Genomic DNA, 27,217 nt, shown 5'->3' on the forward strand with positions numbered 1-27,217 from the left:
CCTGGTCCCCCTGTGTTTGGATTTGTACAGCCACCACCGGTCATACAGCCTCCAGGAACCGACAAGGAATGACCTCTTGAGGCGTGAATTTATCCCCGCAGTAATGAGCCCAGCAGCTACACTTGGGTTCAAGGCTAGGGGAAAATGTCGTCCTGGAGTGTGGAGGGAATGGCAGGTCCCTCTACAAACACCTACCCACCATTCCATAAAAATACAGGCCCATAAAACACTAAAAAAAAGTGCACGTTGCTGAGACCATGCAACTTTCCTGGATTCTTTTACCTCACCCAATAGAACATTCTGGGTGAGGTATACACCTCCTCCAGTACTTTACCATACAGTGTTACACAGGTTAAAATACAGAACTAAGAACCTAGTTTTGGTAGGGAACACACTTGCAAACTTTGGTACAGTTTTTATTGAGCCAAAACCTGAGCGAATTCGAAAGGCATAGAAAATATAAAAAGGACTTCCAGTTGGTTCCACTTATGGTTTATTATTCAATATAAAACAATGTCTTATTGCTTTTCACTTTTTAACCATGAGTGCCGGAGCAACATTGTTTCATAGCAAATAGGCTTGTAACCCACATTCCAGCAGGAGGTCACTATTTTCTAAGCACCGCAGCACATGGAATAATTGGGGTGGAGGTGACTAAACCAATGGACAGGTAAGCAAACTTCTAAACTGATTTATGTGGATCAACTTATGGGTTTGGCTCAAAAACTGTATTTTGCTTTCCAGTCTTGCATATATTGAAGGGGATGTCTCATCTGGGACCTTTATGGCAGGGGTGACCACCCACGGCTCTCAAGCCGCATGTGGCTTTTTGCCGCTTCAAGTGCGGCTCTAGCGGTGGAGCTGGGAAGCAGCTGTGCAGCCTAATAGAGAACATGGCACGTGCCTCCCTCAGCGAGCACCATGTTCTCTTCAACTAGTCCCTCCCTCTCCAATGTGACATGGCTGCTCCTGCCACCAATGGGGAGATAGCAGGGAGGAGAAGGGGAGCGGCTGTGGCCAATGCGCCACTAATGAATGTAATTAACACATTAATTCAAGTATAAGAGGCAGCGGGTGCCGGCGGCGGTATCACATACCCGGCACCCGGCCTCAATAACAGGGCATGTGATACGCCAAACCTTGGAAATTAACCCTTCAGGTGCCACACCTGAAGGGTTAATTGCCGTGGTTCGGCAGATCACATGCCCTGTTATTGAGGCCGGGTATGTGATACCGTCGCCGGCACCCACTGCCTCCTATACTTGAATTAATGTGTTAATTACATTCATTGGTGGCTCAGTGCGCCCCCCCAGTATTATAAATTCTAACCATTGGTGGCACAGTGCCCCCTAAGTATTAGTATCATTGGTGGCAGTGGCCACAGGGTTCCCTCCCCCCTCTTTATTGGTGGCAGTTCCGATCGGAGCCCCAGCAGTGTAATTGCTGGGCTCCGATCTGTTACCATGGCAGCCAGGACGCTACTGAAGCCCTGGCTGCCATGGTAAGCTCCCTGCTGCTGTGTGTACAGGGTGGGCCATTTATATGGATACACCTTAATAAAATGGGAATGGTTGGTGATATTAACTTCCTGTTTGTGGAACATTAGTATATGTGAGGGGGGAAACTTTTCAAGATGGGTGGTGACCATGGCGGCCATTTTGAAGTTGGCCATTTTAAATCTAACTTTTGTTTTTTCAATAGGAAGAGGGTCATGTGACACATGAAAATTATTGCGAATTTCACATGAAAAACAATGGTGTGCTTGGTTTTAACGTAACTTTATTCTTTCATGAGTTATTTACAAGTTTCTCTTTGTTTACAGCCATTGACATGTCGCCGAGGTTAACACGTGAGGAGCGGATAGAAATTGTGTTGATGTCTGGTGAACGCAGTAACCGGGTCATTGCAGCAGATTTCAATGCAAGACCCCCAACGAGACCACCCATCTCCCATGCTACAGTTAGCAAACTGCTTACTAAGTTTCGTGAAACTGGTCCAGTGTTGGATTTGCCAAAATGCGGATGCATGAAATCTGTCTCTAATGAAGAAACATCAGTGGCTGTCCTAGCATTATTCAGCAAGAGCCCACAGCGTAGCACTCGCCGCATGTCACTGGAGAGTGGCATTAGTCGAACATCCCTTCGGCGGATATTAGCTACTCACAAATGGCACCCTTACAAACTCCAGCTACTGCAGCATCTCAACGAGGATGACCCAGATCGGCGCACTGAATTTGCAGAATGGGCAAAACAAAAATTGGAACAGGACCCTCAGTTTACGCAGAAGATTTTGTTCAGTGATGAGGCAAACTTTTATGTGAATGGTGAAGTTAACAAACAAAACCACCGCTATTGGTCTGACACTAACCCACATTGGATAGATCCCTCCAAGACTGTTGGAACAACAAAAATTTATGGTATGGTGTGGTATATGGGGTACAAAGCTAGAGGGGCCATTCTTCATCAATGGAAACCTCAAGGCCACTGGATATGCGAAATTGCTACATGATGATGTGTTTCCCTCTTTATGCACTGAAGCTGGCACGTTCCCTGAGTTTTTCCAGCAAGATGGTGCACCACCGCATTATGGGTGTCAGGTCCGAGCATTCCTAGATGAACAGTTTCCTGGAAAGTGGATTGGTTGTCGTGGGCCAGTTGAATGGCCTCCAAGGTCTCCCGATCTGACCCCCTTAGACTTTTATCTTTGGGGTCATCTGAAGGCAATTGTCTATGCTGTGAAGATACGAGATGTGCAGCACCTAAAACTACGGATACTGGAAGCCTGTGCTAGCATTTCTCCTGCGGTGTTGCTATCAGTGTGTGAAGAGTGGGAGAAGAGGGTTGCATTGACAATCCAACACAATGGGCAGCACATTGAACACATTTTATAAGTGGTCAGAAACTTGTAAATAACTCATGAAAGAATAAAGTTACGTTAAAACCACACCATTGTTTTTCTTGTGAAATTCCCAATAAGTTTGATGTGTCACATGACCCTCTTCCTATTGAAAAAACCAAAGTTGGATTCAAAATAGCTGACTTCAAAATGGCTGCCATGGTCACCACCCATCTTGAAAAGTTTCTCCCCTCACATATACTAATGTGCCACAAACAGGAAGTTAATATCACCAACCATTCCCATTTTATTAAGGTGTATCCATATAAATGGCCCACCCTGTACTATGCACAGGGCTGCAGGGACAGTGTGAAGTCCTATTCACCCTAATAGAGCTCTATATGGTGTGAATAGGACAAGGGTTCTAGCCCCTAAGGGGGCTAATAGTAAATAAAAGTTTTTTTTTTAAAAAAGTGAAAAAACACCAAAATACTAAAAGTTTAAATCGCTCCCTTTCCCAATTTTACATATAAAATTTACAAACAATAAAAAATAAACAAATTACATATCGCCATGCCCGAAAAAGTGTGAACTATTAAAATATTAAAAAATTTTCCTATGCGGTGAACGACGTAACAGAAAAAAAATCACAACAGCGCGATTCGCCATTTTTAGTCACCTTGTCCCCCCAAAAAATAGGACAGGACTGCTCTATTATGGGCCGGACGTTCCATAAAATATGGAATGCACACGGCTTTTTGGGTGTTTTATTTTTTTCACATGGTATCGAAATCGAAAAAAATAATTGGTATCGTGACAACCCTAGTAAGTGGAGACGCGCAGTATGACCTAACGCTGTGTGCATCAGGTCACAGTGCAGACCGTGTCAGACCTGCAGAGTAGCAGGAGCCTGATCAGGAGCCCAGTGCCCGATCAGAAGAAGTAGGCGATTTCTTTAAATTATAGTACTGAGCATGGGGGGTTCTGATCTGAGCATAGGGGGGATCTTAGCTGACCATTGGGGGTCTGATCTGAGCACGGGGGGTCTGATCTGAGCACGGGGGGTCTGATCTGAGCACGGGGGGTCTGATCTGAGCACAGGGGGTCTGACACTGGGAGTCTGATTTGTGTTGTCTGATCTGAGCATTGGGGGTCTTATTTTGGGGGTCTGATGGGGAGTTCTGATGAGGATTGGGGATCTTATCTTAGGTCAGATGAGCATTGGGGGTCTGATGAAAAATATATTTTTTCTTTTCTTCTCTGCTAATAAAAAATAAGAAAAAAACCTCAAATCAGATGAAAAATATTATTTTTTCTTATTTTTCTCTGCTAAAACCTAGGTGCATCTTATAGTGCGAAAAATACTGACTTGTGTGTAAATGTATAGCTTGTGGCTCCTGGTAGTCATACATTTTTTTTTCTGGCTCTTTATGTCTGTAAGGTTGGCCGCCCCTGCTTTATGATATATTGATAGAATATATAATGCTTTGATAGGTGTGGGTCTCAACTCTGGGACATGGCCCTGAAGTGAAGGGAGGGCACACTACACATGCACAGCATCCTCCCTATTCAGTCATGGGGCTTCCCAAAATGGCCGATGCTTGGCTATTTTCGTAAATCCCATAGCAGTAATGGAGAGCAAGACGTACAAGCACAGTCACCCATCCACCACTATGGAACTTATGAAAATAGCTGGGCCATAGCAGTGAATGGAGGGTGGCTGAGCATGTGTGGTGTGCTCTTCTTCACTTTGGGGCCCCCATTCTGGAGATAGAAGCAGGTCCCAGATGGGAATACTTTAACTGTTTAATAACATAAGACGCATATCCAACATATTTCATGCCATTTAACAATCATTTAAGAGCCCCTGCTACTTGGCATTGAGGACCCACTGACCATAATTAAATTTGCATAGACTGAACTAATTCTTAGGACCTCAAGGAGGTATGGTATTTGCTGCTAGGGGGTTCCTTGGTCAAGGGCCTCAATGTAGTCCTTGATCGGTGGTGGCTATGAATTGATGCAGAAGCAATTGGCCAGAATAGGGCTAAATTCATAGCCAAGAAGATGTCATCAGAACCAAAAGCCAGAGACGCAAATAGTAGCCGCACTAGAATTTGTATCAGATGGCAATTAAAAATGAAGCAACTTTGTCATAGGTCGGGGTTATCCCACAAACAGTATTTATCACTAATATACCAATGAAGGTTGGTGAAAAGTACAGGACAGATAGAAGAGAATAGAACTGCAAGATCAGACTACAATGAGTTTGTTGTCTGTTACCATGGAGACATCTAGTTTGCACAGGGGTTTTAGGGGGGAAAAGCGGTTTGTTTTTTTAAATTAAATCGTACTGCAAAGTTGCTTAATTTTTCATTTTATATAGGGGAAAAAAAAAAAAGGTGAAAGTAGACATACCGAAGCTTTTTATAAAGTAGCATTTTAGAACTTTGTTTTGTACTACTGCTATGAATCTTAAAGGGGTTCTCCGGGAACTAGGAAAATGAAAATTGTTGAATATTACTTCATTATAAATATATTCCCAAATACCTTTCATTATTTATAATGGCCCATTTTGTCTGGGGAACAATCATTAGGAGAAATAATATGGCCTCCATCCTATTAGTACACACATAACCTGTCCTAATCACACAGGGGGACAAAGTTAATTCACAACACTGAGCTAAAGAGCTGCCTCATCCTCCTCTATGCTCTACTTCTCAGGGATTATGATCCTGAATACAGCTGATAAGACCTTCAGCTGAATTTCTGAAGGAATGGAGTTCATGAGGAGACACGAAGTACAGACAGGAGGGTGATGATGTGACTAATGAGCAGCATCACTAGTATGCAGTCTCCATTACCACAGAACCACATTACCACAGTCTGTCCTGTTCGTCCTCTCTGTACTTCATGTATTCAGGATCATAATTCCTGACAAGTAGAGCAGAGAGGAGGATGAGGCAGCTCTTTACCTCAGTTCTGAAGTAACTTGTCCTGCTGTGTGATTAGGACAGGTTTTGTATGTACTAATAGGATGGCGGACATTTTATTTCTCCTAATGATTGCTCCATAGACAAGACGAGCCATTAAAACTAATGAAAGGTATTTGGGAATATATTTATAACAAAGTAATATTTAAGTATTTTTATTTTCTTAATTCCCGGAGAACCCCTGTATTGAATCTCGAAAGAGAGCATTTAATGTGTTTCTTTTTGTACATTGTTTCAGAAGAGAAATATACAGCAGAAGTGGATTCTTGGACAACGGCAGAGCAATTAGCTGCTTGGCTGCTGCAGTCCCGGTGAGTACATACATAAGTGATCGTCCATAAAATATGAATATTTTTGATGTGAGATTAATTATATACATTATGGTCTATGAATGTCTGTATTTTCTATGTAATTTTTTTAATAGAGGCGTCAGTGATAACTCCCGTGGTTGGTCTATATCCATTCTTGATGGGAATCAGTGGCTTGACCTCTGTGGTGATGATTTATTACTGGATGTTATTGCTGAGGTGGAAGATGGAGCTCCTTCTCAGCCTTTTGGAGCATCTGATTACCCTTTTGGAGATCATGACAATATCCCAGAACCTCCTCCTGATTTTGCACCACAGCTCCCTTCTGGACATCCTTCTTTCTCTGCACCTCGATTACCTCCTCAATCTGCACCAGTGTTTCCACCAGCACCTCCACCTCCACCAATTCCTCCATTTTTTGAAAGGTAAGGAATAGACTTGTGAGGATAGCAAATAATGTTTTATAGGATAATATTTAATACCTTCTTGTTCACATGCTAGCAAGTGCCCACTGGGTGTTGCCAAACCAGGGAAGTGTTCTGACTTTTCGGGAATCATCCTTCCCCCACAACTCCATCTTTAATTTCCAGCATTCAGTGCAACAAAGGAATTATATAAGGGAATGCCACTGAAAGCCAATTTGATATCTTGTCGATATGAGCAAAAGGCTTACAGGCCCAATAAAAAGTGACCCCTTTGGAGTTGCCTGGATTTATGCAATGATTACTAACAAAATGTGGTCTTATTGTTCTCTAAGTCTTAGTTATCAACCAACACAATCTAATTAAACTAATAGCACACAAACAGTTGTACCATTTACTGAGCACATTGAGCAAACATCCACAGTGCATGAAGAAAAAGAACGTTGAGGAGGAATTTTGGAGCATTCCTCACTGCAGATGTGTTTTTTGGGATGCCTTTTGTGCACGGCCTTATTCAGGTCACACCACAGCATCTCTATCTGGTGAAGGTCAGGAGTGAACGCTGACTTTTTCCTTCCAAAACACAAAACTTCCTTGTTTCAACCTTTCTTTAGTGGAATTACTTCTTTACTTTGGGTCATTGTCTTGTTACATTGCTCACAGTCTCTTCAACGATCGTATGCCATGTAAAATTGTTCAAAATGTTCTTATGTGGTGTATAAGTATAGCCTGATAGACCAAAATGGTGTTTGTGTGAACTGGTTTCCTGACATTGATTTACTTCCATTTATTTCTGGTTATAGAAATGATATTCCAATTCCACCAGCCCCACCCATGCAAGCACCATCTTTGCCAACAGGCACACAAGACAATGGACTAGACCAGATGTACTCATCTGCCATAAATGGAGGTAATCGTGACTTATTTAGATAATTTAGTCATATACCTGTAGATAACTAGCACAAACCTACACAAATTACCAGACCGCACACAATTACAATAATTCATATAGTTTATTTGTACATATGATAAAAACAGTTAAAAAGAGGGTTTGCAAAAGATGCAACATCATTGGAGGAAGATGACACCACCCGACGAAATGAATGTCGGGGTAGGCACCATCTTGGAGTGTGGGACGCAGCATGACTAATGGCTCTCTTTTGAACTATATTTGATTTTGTGTAACCACTTGCAGATCATTGTATTAGGCTTGTAATTTTCTTTGCACTTTTGCCCTCTATGATTAGCCTTTTATCTCTCGTTTACATATATACATGTGAGGAATATGGATTAATGTTTACTGTCAGCCATGTCCTCACACCCACCATTTGCTGAAAGATGGCAGAGGAAATCAAGGTCCACAGGGGGGGGGCCCTGCTTCAAAGCCACAGCCAGATAGCAGAAAACTCCTAGCAGGCCACATTTGGTTACATATTACACCTCCAGCCAGACAGCACAGATCCTGCAGGAAAACCCCCAGCAGGAGGTATCAGCCCTTGCCAGGATCATTGATACCTCCCAGACATGTTGGCACCTACATTTCATAAGGAATTATGAATCGCCCGGCCATCGTAGGCGCAAACCGGATACATATTTGTGTCCCGGTGGCCACGATGAACATGCCCATGGTCTTTGTTTGAGGGTGGGATGCCAGGGAAGGGAGATATCCATATCTCCCCACAGATAGTGGCACCATGTTTAGAATCTAGTTGTAGCTGGAACCCAGGCGGATCCGTTGGTCCCAGAACCATCTCCCTGTGACCTTCTGGACTGGAGCTATAAACCCTAAAGGGTTTTGTGGGTCATTTGCAGCCAGTCCAGCAGAGGGGGGGTGGACAGGTTAAAAGGCTTGTGCCAGCAAGCGGGCGTGTCTCTCTGAAAGGGGGTCACATCATTCAATGTGTTTGGAGGGACCTGCAACCATCTGACATCACTGCCTCCGATGTGAATACAGCTAAGAACTCATCATTACCAAAAGGACTCAGATACAGTTAGGTCCATAAATATTGGGACATCGACACAATTTTAACTTTTTTGGCTCTATACACCACCACAAAAGAGTTGAAATGAAACGAACAAGATGTGCTTTAACTGCAGACTGTCAGCTTTAATTTGAGGGTATTTACATCCAAATCAGGTGAACGGTGCAGGAATTACAACAGTTTGCATATGTGCCTCCCACTTGTTAAGGAACCAAAAGTAATGGGACAATTGGCTTCTCAGCTGTTCCATGGCTAGGAGTGTGTTATTCCCTCATTATCCCAATTACAATGAGCAGATAAAAGGTCCAGAGTTAATTTCAAGTGTGCTATTTGCACTTGGAATCTGTTGCTGTCAACTCTCAAGATGAGATGCAAAGAGCTGTCTCATTAGGCTGAAAAAACAAAACAAAACAATCATAGAGATAGCAAAAACATTAGGGGTGGCCAAAACAACTGTTTGGAACATTCTTAAAAAGAAGGAACGCATCGGTGAGCCCAGCAACACCAAAAAATCCGGAAGACCACAGAAAACAACTGTGGTGGATGACCAAAGAATTCTTTCCCTGGTGAAGAAAACACCCTTCACAACAGTTGGCCAGATCAAGAATACTCTCCAGGAGGTAGGTATATGTGTGTCAAAGTCAACAATCAAGAGAAGACTTCACCAGAGTGAATACAGAGGGTTCACCACAAAATGTAAACCATTGCTGACCCTCAAAAACAGGAAGGCCAGATTAGAGTTTGGCAAACGACATCTAAAAAACCCTTCACAGTTCTGGAACAACATCCTATGGACAGATGAGACCAAGATCAATTTGTACCAGAGTGATGGGAAGAAAAGAGTATGGAGAAGGAAAGGAACTGCTCATGATCCTAAGCATACCACCTCATCAGTGAAGCATGGTGGTGGTAGTGTCATGGCGTGGGCATGTATGGCTGCCAATGGAACTGGTTCTCTTGTATTTATTGATGATGTGAATGCTGACAAAAGCAGCAGGATGAATTCTGAAGTGTTTTGGGCAATATTATCTATCTCATATTCAGCCTAATGCTTCAGAACTCATTGGACGGCGCTTCACAGTGCAGATGGACAATGACCCAAAGCATACTGCAAAAGCAACCAAAGAGTTTTTTAAGGGAAATAAGAGAAATGTTATGCAATGGCCAAGTCAATCACCTGACCTGAATCCGATTGAGCATGCATTTCACTTGCTGAAGACAAAACTGAAGGGAAAATGCCCCAAGAACAAGCAGGAACTGAAGACAGTTGCAGTAGAGGCCTGGCAGAGCATCACCAGGGATGAAACCCAGCGTCTGGTGATGTCTATGCGTTCCAGACTTCAGGCTGTAATTGACTGCAAAGGATTTGCAACCAAGTATTAAAAAGTGAAATTTTGATTTATGATTATTATTCTGTCCCATTACTTTTGGTTCCTTAACAAGTTGGAGGCACATATGCAAACTGTTGTAATTCCTACACCGTTCACCTGATTTGGATGTTAATACCCTCAAATTAAAGCTGACAGTCTGCAGTTAAAGCACATCTTGTTTGTTTCATTTCAAATCCATTGTGGTGGTGTATAGAGCCAAAAATGTTACAATTGTGTCGCTGTCCCAATATTTATGGACCTGACTGTATCTGGTAACTGACTTATTGTTCTGCTTAACCCTGTTGTACCTATATCACCTATATCTGTAACCTCAGACCACTGTATATATTCTCTGTGTATATTGTGTTATATCTAGTGTGCCCTTAAGGCGATTAAATATATAATTTAATCTTGTGCTATCTTGTATCTCGATCACGAATCCCCACGTCCGTGTTTCGGCCTAGTTATAAGCTACCGTGGGTTGGTTTCTCGCCCTATATAATCCCGTTAGCGGACCGGGCTTATATCAAATGAGAAGCTGGTGGCAGTATACCCGGGCTGAGAAGGCGCTGTTTCATTGTGGCAGTGAAAAGGCCTTCTCAGCTTGTTGCCTCTCTGTGCCCGCATGGACAAGCTGACCTTACTTGCTCCTCTGGAGGGCGTAACGTCACGTTTTGCTAACCCGTGACCATACCGCGTTGAGTGAGCTCGACGTAGGCTACGTCAAGCGGGCACGAGGCGTGGTATTCGTCACAATACATACAGCTAATATTGCCAGTTCTGTCTGTGTCCCACTTCCTCCAGTTTTGCAAACCCTCTTTTTAACTGTTTTTATTATATGTACCAATAAAGTATATGAATTATAATTGTAATTGTTTGCAGTTCTGTAATTTTCGTAGGTTTGTGTATGTAATTATAACCATAGGCACACATCATTGTTTTGCCTAAAAGGAATAATGCAGCATGTGGTTTCTTGTTGTTTTTGGTTTATGTGGGAATCACCATGTAGATAACTAAGAGGAGTACGTATAGTGGTAAAACTGTTCATCGCCTTAGGGTGTCGTGCTACCTTTGGTGCAACACTAATGTCAAATTCCCAAATAAAGATTTTTGACCCTTCTAAATTGCTTTATGTGAGCCCGAGAGGTACATTTGTAATTCCAACGCAAAGAAGACAATTATAAGTGCTTGGAACATGGCTGCATCACTGAAGATCCTTCCTTTCATGATCATCTTCTTTGCATAAACTTTTAGCCATGGTCTTACTTGTCTAATAAAGAAGTTGGGAACCTCAAAATTAATGTGTCATGCTGTACCGATTAAGCTGGAGAGAACTCGTTAGGCTGGATGTACTGTAAATGTAACCCAGTCTGATAGCATCCAAATTTGCAGCTAGTTCCCTTCTTGTTTTAATCTTCATTTTCCACTAACCTTTGTTGTAGGTCCCCAAGGGATGGAAAGCTATTTGGATCAGCTCTTCAATCCTGTGTTTTCACCAGCAGTTAGTAAAATATTCTCCATTTTTGCACTTCTCTTTCTACTTTGGCGGTGATACACATCTCACATGTCCATCTATTTGTTCCTTGCAGGATTTAGAGAGACCTGAAAATCTCAATAGGCGCATGAAAGGTGGTGGAGGCATTGGACCAACAAGACAAAATTCTTTCGGTGCTCCTGGTGAGTCTAGTTGTAAAACAGCGAGCAGGCAAACTCAAGGTTAAGATGGCATTCACATCAATGCTGTTGTTCTGCTTCATTCTAGGAGCAAAACAACGGAAATTGGTGACCCAAACAATGCTGAGCAGAACCTATCGGCCGTAATGGGTTCTGTACAGCTTCTGTTCCAGAGTACGAAATTTAAGCAGAGAAAAAAGCCCTGCTAAATAGGGACTAAAGAGACATTTCCAGGCATATCATGTATAGCAGCAGTAATAAAGCATAGATTAGAAAAATAAGTTTTAATAACTCATGCACCGTATAAAAGTCACTTCCAGTGTCCACTGGGTGTCTCTTTAGCAGGCAAGTGTCCTGCAATGTTAGCGGCAACCCGTCCCATCTTGGCTCTCTCCAAGTGTCCACTGGTTGTCTCTCTAGCAGGCAAATGTCCTGCAATCTTAGCGGCAACCCCTCCCATCGTGGCTCTTTCCAAGTGTCTACTGGGCGTCTTTTTAGCAGGCAAGTGTCCTGCAATCTTAGCGGCAACCCCTCCCATCGTGGCTCTTTCCAAGTGTCTACTGGGCGTCTTTTTAGCAGGCAAGTGTCCTGCAATTTTAGCAGCAACCCCTCCCATCTTGGCTCTCTCCAAGTGTCCACTGGGAGTCTCTTTAGCAGGTAAGTGTTCTGCAATCTTAGCGGCAACTCCTGCATCAGCTGCTTCCTACAAAGAGATGTCTATCGTAGATGGAAAGTATTTCCATCGAGATCGCAAGAGAATTCCCTGATGAAAAAAAATTCTCCCCAAAAAGTTCTTTTTATTAGTGCAGATATATTAGATTTAAGCTTTCTTTACATTATTGAAAATTCTCACGATTGATAACTTTTTATTGTGCTTAGTCTATACAGGAATTGGTTCAATGCCTTCCTATGCCATGCCAATGATGAATGGAGTGATGCCTGCAATGGGAAACATGCAAATGATGCCCCCCAATATGCAAGGTAAGCATATGACACATTGGTACATTTAGTTTGTACCAGTTTTAATAGTATTCATGTTACTTGCACGCTCATAGGTGTATTTGAAGTTTTTTTTTTACCTAATAATCATTATTCAATTTTGGAAATAATGAAAAAGTATTACTATATGAAATAGCACAATAACCAAGGAGTCACTAAAACAAGTGTACACTACAATATATAAGACCTGAAAACCCTCCATTAACCAATGCGCAAGTAAAAATCAAGAATACAATGTCATTGCCAGAACTTATAAAGATTAGTTATATTAAAGGGGTTCTCCAGGACTCTAATATTGATAAGCTATCATGAGGATAAGTCATAATATCTGATTAGTGGGCGTCCAACTGCCAAGCACAGTGCTGTACATTGATTAGTAGTGGTGCTTGGTACTGCAGCTCAGTACATTTTGAACGGAACGTAGAGGCTGAATGGCCAGGTGACTGATGGACAAGACATCACAAGTCGAGGAAGAGCGCTGGGAATCAGCCATACTGATCAGGTATTGATGACCTACCCTGAGGCCTGGAGCACCATCATATCAGTAGCTATAAACCAGTTAGGCCCCTTGCAGACGAGCGTTCCTCCCGCAGCGAGTCCGCATCGAAGCACCCGGCCTGACTTCCCAGCACTGATGGGATTCACATAGCATTATATTGATTTATGATGCTATGTAACCCTTACAGTTCTGGAATATATTGGATAACACTGGCAGCATTATGCCAGTGTTATCCAATACATTCCAGAACTGTAAGGGTTACATAGCATCATAAATCAATATAATGCTATGTGACCCCCGGCAGCACTGGGAGGTCAGGCCGGGAGCTGCGTTGCGGACTCGCTGCGGGAGGAACGCTCGTCTGCAAGAGGCCTTAAAATCAGATACAATTTGCATTTGACTTCAAACTTCTTGGGCTGTTTGAATTATTTCTCAGTATAAACCCATATCATACTTTTGGTGAATAAGAGTTCATGTATATTGGAACAGCTGTTCATTGATGTTTAATGGGCCTGGGCGTCAATACTACCCACATACAAACTGTGGATATGGAATGGCTCTGTTACTGGAAGCCAGGGGCGTACATAGAAATCACTGGGCCCCATAGCAAAAATCTGAATTGGGCCCCTTAACCCCGCCCACTACCCACCATGGCCCCTCCCACTACCTGACCTGGCTCCTCCCATGCCACACCCCCATGAAATAAATTTATACATGACCTACTGAAACTGTTAGGGATAAAAAATGTATTTTATTATTACCAGTAACGTATAAAATGTACATGTATTTTTACCCCTTTAACTCCTTAAAACGTAACTCTTTAAACTCCTTAACTCTTTTAAACCCCTTTAACTCTTTGCTGCTGATGCTGAGTGTGCACATTCAGCATTAGCAGCAAGGAGTTAGAGGGGTTAATATCCATCCAACCCTAATGCCCTCCAAAATGCCCGGGGGGGGGGGGGGGAAGTTGTTAGAAAGGAGTAGGTAGGTGTAGGAGGAAAGCACACTGTCCTCTATGAGCCCCCCAAAAATCTCAGGACAGTGTGCTTTCTTCCTACTTCTCCCCCATGGGCATTTTGGGGCTCATAGAGGACAACAGGACTCACTGGAGTGGGATTGAAGCATGTCCCACCCTGTCCTGGCTGTCCCCCTCCCTCCCCACCCCTCCTCTCTCTTGCTGCCTGGCCTGTCAGGTAAAATCTGAGCATCTGACATTATCAAGACATCGACTCGATCATACCTGGTCTCTGCTGTGCTGAGTGCTGACTGTCAGTCTGCTCTCCCTCGTCTCAGGCAGCCAGAGCCAGGCAGTGACACGGCAGCCTTCAGGCAGGAGTCAGGACGGATGAACGGTTCTTCAGACCAGCCAGGGACAGGGTGCTTCTTCCTTCTTCATCTCCTCTCAGGTCTCAGGCACACTGCCGACGGCGAACCAATTCTCCCGCCTCCCTTGCGCACACTGCCACTGGCCAATCAGCAGCTGCCTCTGTTGAATTACCTTGTGCTGATTGGCCAGGCTGGTTGCAGGCTGATTTGATCCTGTCTGATTCCACGGCAGACAGCAGTCAGGATCAGCAGGTCAGGAGGAGGTCAGGATCTGGTCAAACTTTGGCGCGGGGGGGGGGGGGGGGCGATTGCGGAAGAATAGTTGGCTCATAAAAGCAGAGCAGCCGCATATCGCTATAGGCTGCCATGAGTGGGCGGGGCCAAATAGTGTGGGCGGGGCCTTCTCTGCGCTCCGGGCCCCCCAGTGCCGCGGGCCCCATAGCAATGGCGTGGTCTGCCTCTATGGGCGGTACGCCACTGCTGGAAGCAGCCAAGTTTTTATGATCCTGTACATCCTCTTTAACTCAGGTGGTATAAACCTATAGCTGGTATAAAGATAGCATAATATCTGCTATACAAAAATATATAGAATAGGAGTAATAGTGGCCCTGATGAAGTGTTGTCATGGTGTACTCCCTCAGGTCATTGTTCTATTTCACTTCTGGCCTCATTCTTCCACTGCACTGATCCCCAGAGAGCAGTCTCTTTTTACTAAGTGCAAAGTATAACGTTTGGTACATTTAATAGCAGAGGATTATAAGTGCAATTTCTGGCACCAGTAAGGAATATGGAGCCAGATTGGATGGCTGCAACTTAGCACTTGTGGATGTAGATGTTCTCTATCAATAGACTTTAGCTTTAACTGGCCTAGTAGTAGTCTTGGGTGATGGGTGTCTGAACCCTAGTCCCTCACTGTACAGCAGTGTCTGGAATATAGTTTTCAGCTTCTCTTCATCTTCCCTAACGTCTTTGCTTGAGGTTGGATTCTGGAGAATCTCTAACAGGAGCAGGAGCTCTGCCGTGTGCTTCCTCTTCTAACTGTGTCTGCACAGGAAATCTCCCTTCTGACAGGAAGAAGGACCTGCCCACTCCTACCAAGAGGGGGGAGGAACATGGTGGTTAGCCCTGCTCTTGCCAACCATTGGCCAACCATACCTCCTATGCTGGTACATAGGATAACATACAATTTCAATATAATACATAACTACACTGAACAAAAATATAAACGCAACACTTTCGGTTTTGCTACCATTTTGCATGAGCTGAAATCAAAGATCTGAAACATTTTCTACATACAAAAAAGACCCATTACTCTCAAATATTGTTCACAAATCTGTCTAAATCTGTGTTAGTGAGCACTTCTCCTTTGTCGAGATAATCCATCCCACCTCACAGGTGTGGCATATCAAGGTGCTGATTAGACAGCATGAATATTGCCTTAGACTGCCCACAATAAAAGGCCACTCTCAAATGTGCACAGTTTTGCCTTACTGGGGGGAGGGGGTCAGAAAACCAGTCAGTATCTGGTGTGGCCACCATTTTCCTCACGCAGTGCAACACATCTCCGTCGCATAGAGTTGATCAGGTTGTTGATTGTGGCCTGTGGAATGTTGGTCCACTCCTCTTCAATAGCTGTGCGAAGTTGCAGAATATTGGCAGGAATCGGAACACTGTCGTATACGCCGATCCAGAGCATCCCAAACATGCTCAATGGGTGACATGTCTGGTGAGTATGCTGGGCATGCAAGAACTGGGATGTTTCCAGCTTCAAGGAATTGTGTACAGATCCTTGCAATATGGGGCCTTGCATTATCATGCTGCAACATGAGGTGATGGTCGTGGGTGAATGGCACAACAATGGGCCTCAGGATCTCGTCACTATATCTCTGTGCATTCAAAATGCCATCAATAAAATTCACCTGTGTTCGTTGTCCATAACATACGCCTGCCCATACCATAACCCCACCGCCACCATGGGCCACTCGATCCACAACGTTGACGTCAGTAAACCGCTCACCCACACGACGCCACACACACTGTCTGCTATCTGCCCTGAACAGTGAAAACCGGGACTCATCCATGAACAGAACGCCTCTCCAACGTGCCAGACGCCATCGAATGCGAGCATTTGCCCACTCAAGTCAGTTGCGGCGACGAACTGCAGTCTGGTCCAGACCCCGATGAGGAAGACGAGCATGCAGATGAGCTTCCCCGAGACGGTTTCTGACAGTTTGTGCAGAAATTCTTTGGTTATGCAAACCGATTGTTGCTGCAGCTGTTTGGGTGGCTGGTCTCAGACGATCATGGAGGTGAACATGCTGGATGTGGAGGTCCTGGGCTGGTGTGGGTACACATGGTCTGCGGTTGTGAGGCCGGTTGGATGTACTGCCAAATTCTCGGAAACGCCTTTGGAGAAGGCTTATGGTAGAGAAATGAACATTCATTGCACAGGCAACAGCTCTGGTAGACATTCCTGCAGTCAGCATGCTAATTGCACGCTCACTCAAATGTTGCGACATCTGACCCCCTCCCCCCAGTAAGGCCAAACTGTGCACATTTCAGAGTGGTCTTTTATTGTGGGCAGTCTAAGGCACACCTGTGCAATATTCATGTTGTCTAATCAGCACCTTGATATGCCACACCTGTGAGGTGGGATGGATTATCTCGGCAAAGGAGAAGTGCTCACTAACACAGATTTAGACAGATTTGTGAACAATATTTGAGAGTAATGGGTCTTTTGTGTATGTAGAAAATGTTTCAGATCTTTGAGTTCAGCTCATGCAAAATGGGAGCAAAACCGAGAGTGTTGCGTTTATATTTTTGTTCAGTGTATATACAATAAAACGATTTGCAGATACCCCCAGGTCTTGTGTACTGCACCGTTCCTTCTCAATTGCCAGAATACATACTGTTTAAAGGTCTTTTTGCATAGGCAAATATTCTGCTCTGTAATTAGCGCAAATCAATGATAACATCATGACGATCGTTACCTGCATGTACAGTACATGTGGCAATTAGTCTGGGGATGAACAATCAGTAATACAAATGTTAGTCCCCATTCAGTTTTTGAACTGTCCGCAGAGCATCCCGTTTACACGAGGTGATGTGCTGCCAACAAAAGAAGATTGTTAGTGTCCTAAAAAAGCTACAGTAATCCAACAACAACCAATCTATTGCTCGTCTCTCTGGCGATCAACAGTATATTTACATGGAGCAATGATGGCCAACATGCGTTGTTCATTCCCAATCATAGGCCCGTGTAAAAGGGCAGTCAGTCTAGTTTCGTAAAAATTCCGAAGTTATACCATTTAGTTTCGTGATATTATTTTCTAACCATAATATGCAGGCATAGAGATCTCTAGGTAGCAAAGCCATCTGCATCAAAGCACATATTTGTGGAGATTTCCAGCCAATGACTTTCTCAAATTTTCTCAAAAAAGGGAAGTACATTGCAGTTTACCTACCTGGTGAGAACCTGCTTTGGCTTTATTTCAATATGTCATAGGTATGATTTAGGATAGGGTTAGGGCTACTTGTATTATTGGTGCAAATAGTCCATAAACAAAGAGACTGATAATGAAAATGAAATGAAACTTTTTTGTTTTAGCCATGATGCCTCAAGCCATGATGCCTCAAGCCATGATGCCTCAGGCCATGATGCCTCAGGCCATGATGCCTCAGGCCATGATGCCACAGATGATGCATCAGGCGGTGCCCATGCCCCAGCCGGTGGTGCCTTCTGTGGACCCTGCACAATTAGCAGCACAACAACAAGCATTTATCCAGCAACAGGCTATACTTTTGGTAAGTACACTTGTCTATGTCTTAAAGCTACATAGGTCAGTACTGTACTCAGGCCATCCTAAATTTTCTACAGTACATTTTGTGCCTATGGTTAGTTATTCTAGTTACAGCACTTCTACTTTTTTTTTTTTAGGCCCAACAGATGACACTCCAGGCGACCGTGCTGTCTCAACAGCAACGGCAGAATCCACCTCGTACTAACAGAGAGCGTTCTCCCCCTCCTAACCCAGCTCCTAAACCAGCACCAAAACCAGCAGATGTCCCTCCTCCAGCTCCACCTCCAGCTCCAAAATACATCCCTGACTCACCTCCAGCCCCTTCTCCAAAAACTGCTCCAAAATCTAGTCCATCACCTCAAGTACCCAAGACTCAGCCTCAGAAATCACATACACCACCAGAGGTAATACATAAAAATGCTGAGCTGTAGCTGCTTATCATTAAATATAATTACATGCATAGCTGCCAACAGTCCCGGACTTGATGGAACTGTTGCTAATTTTCAGAGACAATCCCAGCATATTCAGGCTGTCCCGAGCCTGAAAAATTGAGCTTTTATAAACCTCATCCAGAAATGGGCGTTCCCATGGGTTTAGGGTGTTCCCAGGTGGGTTTAGGGTGTTCCCAGGTGCAAGAATGTTGGTAAGTATGTATAGGTAGGTCCACCTCTGCAACGGAAGTCCCGGTAGGAGCCTCCATTCCATACTCCATAAAAAAAGAAAGAAAAATTGTGTAATGGACAGTGGGTGTGGACCCACTGAGTTAACTACCTAGTTTGACTGCGGGCAAAGCCTAAGGGCGTTGTCCTGGCAGTTCCCTGGTATTTACCCTTTAACCCATGTACAGGGATCTGGACTTCGCTGCAGGGATTAGCCAAGCAGCTACCTCCTGGAGTAATCCTAGTGTATTTTGCTGCTGAACCATAGTGGTCAGAGACAATGGTGTGAAGCACCAAGGGTATAGGCAAAAGTGTACTCTGAATACAGTCCAAGGTCAGGGCAGGCTGAGTATGTGCGTATTCAAGATAGCAATTCCAAGGTTGGGCAGACTAAGTACATGCGTAATACAGATAGAAGTTCCAAGGTCAGGGCAGGTGCCAAGGAGCAAATTTGATAGTCAGGCTAGGTACGGTACATGAGTAGTCAGACAAAAGATCACACCTTCGCTTGTTACAAGACACTAGAATACTCAAAGCTAAGGCACAGAGGAAGAACCATAAGCCCAGCTTAGAAGGGAGACTGATCAGCACCATAGCAAGCATCTGGACAGAGAGCAAAAGGGAAGAATTAACTCTGTCAGGTATATAAGGAACTTCACTGAGCACTAGTCTCAATACACACAGGGATAGTGGAGCGACACAAGCGCCTGCCTAGAAAAGCAATGGTAGACATGGGCTGCCAGCCTAACAAATAGCACATAACGGACACCATGGAGTTTGGGTGCTGTTGGTGTCCTTCATGTAACGGATCCAGCACTGCCGTTTTCAATTTTGTATTCCTAGAAAAACTTAAATGCAACACAGATGTGAACCCAGAGAAAGCAAGCAACCTGACCATGGATACTATATATGTGAAATCCAACTCCCAACTGGACATGGTCTACAGGTCAACACAGAAGGGAATGGTTTATGCAGTGACCTTTCCGTTTTTCTGCATGCCGCCTAAACCCTTTTGTGATCTCAGAAAATAGATAGTCTTGTCCTGAGCTGTAGTTTAGACCATGAACTATTTTAATACAAGGGATGACATTTTTCTGCTACCTCCAGTGAGAATGGTACCTAGTTTTAGTTCCACAATTATTATTTCTGATCACTATCCAGCCTGACTCACTGAGAATGACGCTTTGGTGAACACATTTTGTAGGCAACCTGCAAGGACAAAGCAGCAGAAATGGCATATTATTACAGTAGGATTTGTCATCTAGGTGTACTGGGATCAAGAAGATGAAGCAGAGTATACTTTCCAAAGAGAAACATTCCAGCAGAAGAGGGACTACTTCCAAAAAATTGGTGAGTACAGATCAGAGTAAGACCAAAAACATGTCATTTTGACAACCCATTTTGTTTTTAAAATTTTGACCAATCCTTGCAGCAAGTGAAAAGATTCACGTAAAAACAGTCAAACCACCCTCGAAGATCCTACTTCCAATTCCATCAGCAGAGCCTGAGAATGACAGTGATGAGGAACCACCAGAACCTCCTGAACCTGAACCTCAGCCAGGTGACTATATTTGCAGTTATCACTAATAAAAAAACAAAGTAATAGGATGAAAAAAAAAACATATGTAATGTAATAATAATGACCGAACAATCACTGTAAATTGTTCATCACCTTTTATTTTTTGTTAACATAAATATGAAATTATTCTATATTTTATGTTTAAAGCACCCACCCCAAAAGTGCCTCCAATACTGCTACCTCCTGCAAACAAAAGTACAGAGCCTCCCGAGAAAGAGATAAAGAAAGGGGTTGGTATGGTCAAACAAGCTCCTAGACCCAAACCCAGTCGAGAGATAAGTGAAATAATCAAGATGTATCAAAACCGTCCTCAATCAGAACCTAAGCCATTTGAACCAGTCAGGTGAGATGTACAGGTTCACTTAAAGCTGTTGTTCCACAAACCAAATTTACCACCTATCCACAGTATAGCTGCCAAACATCAGGTTGCTGGGACACTGACTGCTGCAACTCACATCGATCACAAGAACGGTGGTCCCAGAGTGGTCTGTCCGAATAGAACAGTAGTGTGCATACCTGTCCACCGTTTAATTCACTTTTATGGGACAGACATAGACTGTGCTCCGTCAATCCCATAAATGTGATTGGAGCAGTGGATCAAGATGCGCACTACCATTTCATTCAGAGAGGGCATTCAAGGGCCCCCAGAGATGTAGATAGGTGATAAATAGCATTTGTGGGATAAGCCTTTTAAAGATTATGGACATCTTTGCACTGCATTTTTTTAATTATGCATTTGTTTTCTATATAAAAATGTAAGGAACTTTCTGAATAGTCTTCACGATACAGTTCTTACCATTTTGCTTCTGCAGAGTGTGTGTCATTCCTTTACCTAGCTGCTGGTGCTGATGAATATGACACAAATCCATCAGAGCTCTGCTCTTGGCTCTTTGTACTCTTTCTGCTCTCTGCACTTCTTCAATGAGTCTTAGAGATAGCAGTGGTGGAGGTTGTTGCGCAGATTAGATCAGTGTGTGGAGAAGGGGGAAGGCATCTAAGTAGGGCAGCTCACACAGGCTGTAGATATGGAGGAAAGCTCACAAAGCAGCTTGCAGATGGAAGACAGAACCATCCTGGACACACAGATGTAGCATGTATTATCTGGGATGGACTTAAGCACATGAGAAAAGTCTCAATCTAGGAGCAGGTTGCAAACTGAATAAAGGGGGGGGGAGGGGGTATATATGAATCTATTGGGCAATTATTCAGATTTTTATATTTGTTTTCTTGACTCCTGAACTTATTCATCAACGACCAAATCTACGTTTTTCAGGAGAACAGTACACACTTTCGTAAAGAAGAAAGATCCCAAAGAAGAAGCTCTAGAAAGACTCAGAAATACGGGGCCCCCGAAATCCCCAGTAAGCCATGACAGTCTGTGCTTTTTCATGTAATGACTCTAATCTGGGGTGTATTTTCATGGCAAAAATCTGCGGTTTGAACTTCAGAATTCTGCTCATGTGCTGTTGCAACCGAGTATATTACCTTCAAGTAAACGCCATGATTTCGTAATGACAGTCGAGCTGCCTTCGTGACTTTGCCTCGTGCCCCAAGTGAAAAGGCTTAGGCTTCTTTCAAATCAGAATTACCGATCCTGCATAGACCAGCCTGCTGGAGTTCTCTAGATCTGGTTACCACATACTCCTTGGCCCCTATTAACTGTAATGGGACCTGGCTGCTACCCGGCAATTATGCCGGGATTCGGTCGGACTAAATCCGTTGCGTGCATCTGTGTTTGTCAGGCTGAATCCTGGCGGATCTCTGCCAAATCCTAGTATAGTCAGTAGGGGCTGTTAGGCACATGGTAACATCCAGCCATGCCGGATCCAGAGAGCATCCTGTTATGCTAGTTTAGCCTTAGGAGATTGCTCTCCATGAAGACTAGTCCCAGCAGTGTACCCTCAGTGTCACACTTCTATTAGCCATTGAAGTAAAGATTCACCCTTATAGGCTATGTACACCTTTGGGGACAATTTTATAAAATTATTGCTTTGCACTCATTTTGAGCTAAAAATATTTTTTTCAATTGGTCTTTACTCTTTATTAAAAATATGGAGCCCTCTTTTCTGTACATAACCGAGTTGCTCTAGTAGCAGCCTCTGGATTTTCTCGTTTCCATCAGTTGAGGAGCTGACGGGCTCCTTTTCTCTGCTCTCTGACGTTATAAACACTCATTATAGCTCAGTTCTTATCTTACTGATAATAATGTGGCTTAAATAAGTGTTTACGATCTCTCAGTAGTTTAGAGGTAAGGTTTATTAGATGACCAACACAAAGTGAAAGTACCAGTCACACAGCTAGAAAAACAGTTAACCCTTTGTGACAGAACGGCTCAATATTTTTAATAAAGGCCAATTGAAAATATGATTTTTTAGCCAAAAATGAGTAAAATGCAATAATAAACAAATATAGGTGTACATAAGCTTTAAAGCCCTCTACATAGAAATAGTGTCCCTAATGATATTCCCTTAGGCTACATGCAGGCTACATTTCATTGCTATTTTTCAATAATTGTTTACGTTTTTAACAGACGTTTTGCATCCATTTTTAACGGCTGTGAAAAACGATCATTAAAAATTGATGATTTTAATTTGGTTTATATATATATAAGGGTCTATTCACAAGTCCGCAATTTTGGAATTTTGCATTTTGCGGAACGGAATTGCAGACCCATTCATTTCTATGGGCAGCACGATGTGCTGCCCGGATCCGGAATTGCGGATCCGCACTTCCGGGTCCGCAATTCCGATCCCGAAAAAAATAGAACATGTCCTATTCTTGTAGGCAATTGCGGACAAGAAAAGGCATTTTCTATGAGAATGCCGATGATGTGCGGTCCGTGGATTTGCAAAACACACACGGACGTGTGAATGGACCCTTTGTGGCATTACAGGGGGCACAAAGGGGTGTGTGTGTGTGTATATATATATATTTTAAAAATATCACACTGAGCAGCACCGCAAGAAGAAGAAATACTCACCTCATTCACTTGAACACGCGGTGACACTTGTTCCTCATGGGATGGGCAGGATTGGACTTATTTTTTAACCCCTGAATGATCATTTTCTACTAGTGTACCTGTTTTTAACCCTTTGGCTAGCAAAGGTCTTTTTTCGTTCTTGCGTTTTCATTTTTCTTCCCTATTTTCCGTGAGCCATAACTTTTTTATATTTCCAGTCACATAGCTGTATGAGGGCTTATTTTTTGCTGGACAAGTTGTACTTTCTAATGCCACCATTAATTATTGCATAAAATGTAGTGAGAAGCAGGATTTTTTTTTTCCATATGGGCTGGAATTGGAAAAAAAAACGCAATCCCTCCACCGTTTTACGGGTTTTGTTTCCACTGCGTTTTGTTTACGGCAAAACTGACCCATGCCCTTCATTCTCTGGGTCAGTACGATTACAACGATACCCTATATGTATACGTTTTTTATGTGTAAATAGCGTAAAAATAAATGTAAACTTTGAAAAATTATACAGTTGTGTTCAAAATTATTCAACCCCCACTGAAATTGAGTGTTTTGGCCAGTTTGACATGTATTTTGATCATTTCAGTCATCTTGTTTACAATTAAATCAAAGAGGCACTTGTAAGTCAGACAAATATAACATAACATTTATAATGAAATAACCACAAATGTCTTTTCTGTGCTCACATCATTATCAGTTTTATTCAACCCCCAAGTGACATTCAATCTTAGTACTTAGTACAACATCCTTTTCCAGTTATAACAGCTTTTAAACGTGAAGCATAGCTTGACACAAGTGTCTTGCAGCGATCTACGGGTATCTGCGCCCATTCTTCATGGGCAAAAGCCTCCAGTTCAGTCACATTCTTAGGCTTGCGCGCTGCAACTGCTTTCTTTAAGTCCCACCAGAGGTTCTCAATCGGATTTAAGTCTGGTGACTGCGATGGCCACTTCAAAATGTTCCAGACTTTAATCTGCAACCATGCTCTAGTGGACTTGGAGGTATGCTTGGGATCATTGTCCTGTTGAAAGGTCCAACGTCTCCCAAGCCTCAGGTTTGTGACGGACTGCATCACATTTTCATCCAATATCTCCTGGTACTGAAGAGAATTCATGGTACCTTGCACACGCTGAAGCTTCCCTGTACCTGTAGAAGCAAAACAGCCCCAAAGCATGATTGACCCCCCACCATGCTTCACAGTAGGCAATGTGTTCTTTTCTTCATAGGCCTTGTTCTTCCTCCTCCAAATATAGCGTTGATCCATGGGCCCAAACAGTTCTAATTTTGTTTCATCAGTCCACAGAAAACTTTTGTGGTTTGTCCACATGACTTTTGGCATACTGCAGTCGACTCTTCTTATTCTTTGGAGACAGCAAGGGGGTGCGCCTGGGAGTTCTGGCATGGAGGCCTTCATTGCGCAGTGTGCGCCCTATTGTCTGAGCTGAAACTTCAGTACCCACATCTGACAAATCTTTTTTCAGTTCCTCAGCAGTCACACAGGGACTTTTCTACACTTTGCGCTTCAGGTAGCGCACAGCAGTCGAAGTCAGCATCTTCTTTCTGCCACGACCAGGTAGCGTTTCAACAGTGCCCTTTGCCTTGAATTTGCGAATGATGCTTCCTATGGTGTCTCTTGGTATGTTTAACATCTTTGCAATCTTCTTATAGCCATTGCCCTTCCTGTGAAGAGAAATCACCTCTTCTCTTGTCTTCCTGGACCATTCTCTTGACTTCACCATGTTTGTAAACACACCAGTAAATGTCTAGAAGGAGCTGAGTATCACAGTCCTTTTACATCTGCCTAATTGGTGCTTATTATGCTTGATTGCTGCTCCTTGACATCCACAGGGGTTTTCAATACCTGATCGAAAACACTTGAATGAACCTCTGTTCTTAAGAGTGGTAGTCTTTAAGGGGTTGAATAATTGTGTCAATGAAGAAATCACAAAAAAAAAACATTTAATACTGTATTACAAAAAAAATTAATGTCATTTTAGTTGCATTTGGTTCTTTAAAAAGTCCTTGTAAGATTTCATTCTGAACACAATTACAAATGTACACTAAATTCCCTAAAACCCTTTACAGCATTGGGGGTTGAATAATTTTGAACACAACTGTATATATTTTTTTTACATCCCCATATTCTGATCTCCATAATTTTTTTATACTTGTGTCTACTGAGCTGTTTAGGGGCTGATTTTTTGCAGGACAATTCATAGTTTTTATTGATACCATTTTGGCGTGTGCATGACTTTTGGATCACATTGTATTTAATTTTTGGGGGTAAGAGAAGCAATGAAAAAATGGCAAATCGCCAATTTTGACCCTTTTTTACTTTGCGCTATTCGCCGTATTGGATTTGAGATTTTAATATTATGGGCATTTTTGGTTGCGGTGATACCCAGGATGTTTATATTTATTGTTATTTTATTTATTTTTATTATACGGAAAGGGGGGTGATTTAAACTCATTTTAAGGCTCATAAATGACCTTATAAATTATGTTTTTTAATTTTGACCTATAAGGGATTTAAAGTATAACTGTCATATTTTTTTATTTTTTTTGGAGTATTGGATTGTGGTGATTAATATCACCTTGGTGGCCCTATTTCAACTTTTCACTGTGTATTCAATTACCCCTTAATTACACACTTTTGCTCCCTGTACTGCCTTCTTTTACCTGTGCTTAAAATAGGGTTGCTAGGCATGGTCCGTCTATCTGTTGAAGGACGGAGCACGCAGTGTGCAGGCTCACATTACTGACAGCCAGGGACTGTAAGTAAATGATTAAAGCTAGGTCCTCCTCAGCAGCTGATAACAGTGTCTGGGCTGTGTGCACTTCTCCCTGTCCCTGCGCTTGGCAGACGCTCCCTCACTCAGCAGAGCTGGAGCATGCAGAGTTGAAGCAGCGCAGACCAGGGAAGGGAGATCTGCCGTCTGCTCAGTGTATAAATGAAAGCAACATGTGGTAAGAGGACCCCTTTGTGCTGCAGGAGATTAACCCTTTAGGGAGGAGGGCTCTGGTTACTGACACTTTTGGTGGGCTATTGTTACTGGCTAGTGAGGGCAGGCGGGATTAGCCTCAGGGTGAGGGCAGTGGTGGCCATCTTAACGGAATAGTGAGATTGCAGTTTTATGCAGACTCGTTGCTAAGGGCTGAATCTTATTAAATATGGGGTAAGTCAGTCTAATAGTAACTGATTCTGGAATATCATGTTAGTAGCTACATATATGAAAATTGAAATTAGGGTCTAAATGTGACAGTTATCCTTAAAAAATGACAATTTCTTTGCATCTGGTGGCCAAAATAAGAGTTGCAGCATTAATGCTCTGAATTTCTTCATAGAGACTCAGCGCATTCAGCGCATGTACTGAAGTCCCGATTAGCCGCCCGGGACTTCAGTACTAAGCCCGGAAGCGTGAGCTTCTGGGTTTTTGCGCTTTCAGGTGCCGTGATCTCACTTGATCACGGCATCTAAAGCATATAATTACCGCGATCGGCATTATTGCCAGTTGCGGTAATTATCCGCAGGCCTCTGCTGTTTGAAACAGACTTGCCGGCCATGACGCCCGCTGCACGCGCGAGAGGGCGTCATGCTTGTACGGCGCTGGTAGCGAAAGTGTTAAAGGCTGTTGGACGGGTGCACTCCTGTGTCTAAGCGGCCATTAAAAATGGTCCCATTTGATTCAATGAAAACAACCAAAAATAGGTCCTACTTTTTGATGCCGGTCTTCACTGGCCGTTAAAGAAAAATGGCCATTTTTCACAGTTGTGGGCATGTACCCTTAGTGCACCCACTC

At 43.2% G+C, this 27,217-nt stretch overlaps 1 protein-coding gene across 4 annotated transcripts in view; it reads left to right on the top strand.

Moving 5' to 3' along the window:
• The window catches only part of MYO15B (myosin XVB), a 91,426-nt gene that overhangs the window by 21,961 nt on the left and 42,248 nt on the right, over nt 1-27,217 (top strand). For 2 of the 4 annotated variants that reach the window (XM_040438791.1, XM_040438789.1), the window contains exons 8-19: nt 6,067-6,139; nt 6,253-6,561; nt 7,362-7,468; nt 11,353-11,411; nt 11,500-11,587; nt 12,464-12,565; nt 18,031-18,212; nt 18,346-18,612; nt 20,133-20,217; nt 20,300-20,428; nt 20,594-20,789; nt 21,720-21,807. In XM_040438791.1, coding sequence (XP_040294725.1) covers nt 6,067-6,139; nt 6,253-6,561; nt 7,362-7,468; nt 11,353-11,411; nt 11,500-11,587; nt 12,464-12,565; nt 18,031-18,212; nt 18,346-18,612; nt 20,133-20,217; nt 20,300-20,428; nt 20,594-20,789; nt 21,720-21,807 — 1,685 coding nt within the window. The remainder of the gene's footprint in view (nt 1-6,066; nt 6,140-6,252; nt 6,562-7,361; nt 7,469-11,352; nt 11,412-11,499; nt 11,588-12,463; nt 12,566-18,030; nt 18,213-18,345; nt 18,613-20,132; nt 20,218-20,299; nt 20,429-20,593; nt 20,790-21,719; nt 21,808-27,217) is intronic. The other 2 variants (XM_040438792.1, XM_040438793.1) reach the window with 2 other exon arrangements.

This window comes from Bufo bufo, chromosome 6, assembly GCF_905171765.1.
Source record: "Bufo bufo chromosome 6, aBufBuf1.1, whole genome shotgun sequence".
Lineage (NCBI taxonomy): Eukaryota > Metazoa > Chordata > Amphibia > Anura > Bufonidae > Bufo > Bufo bufo.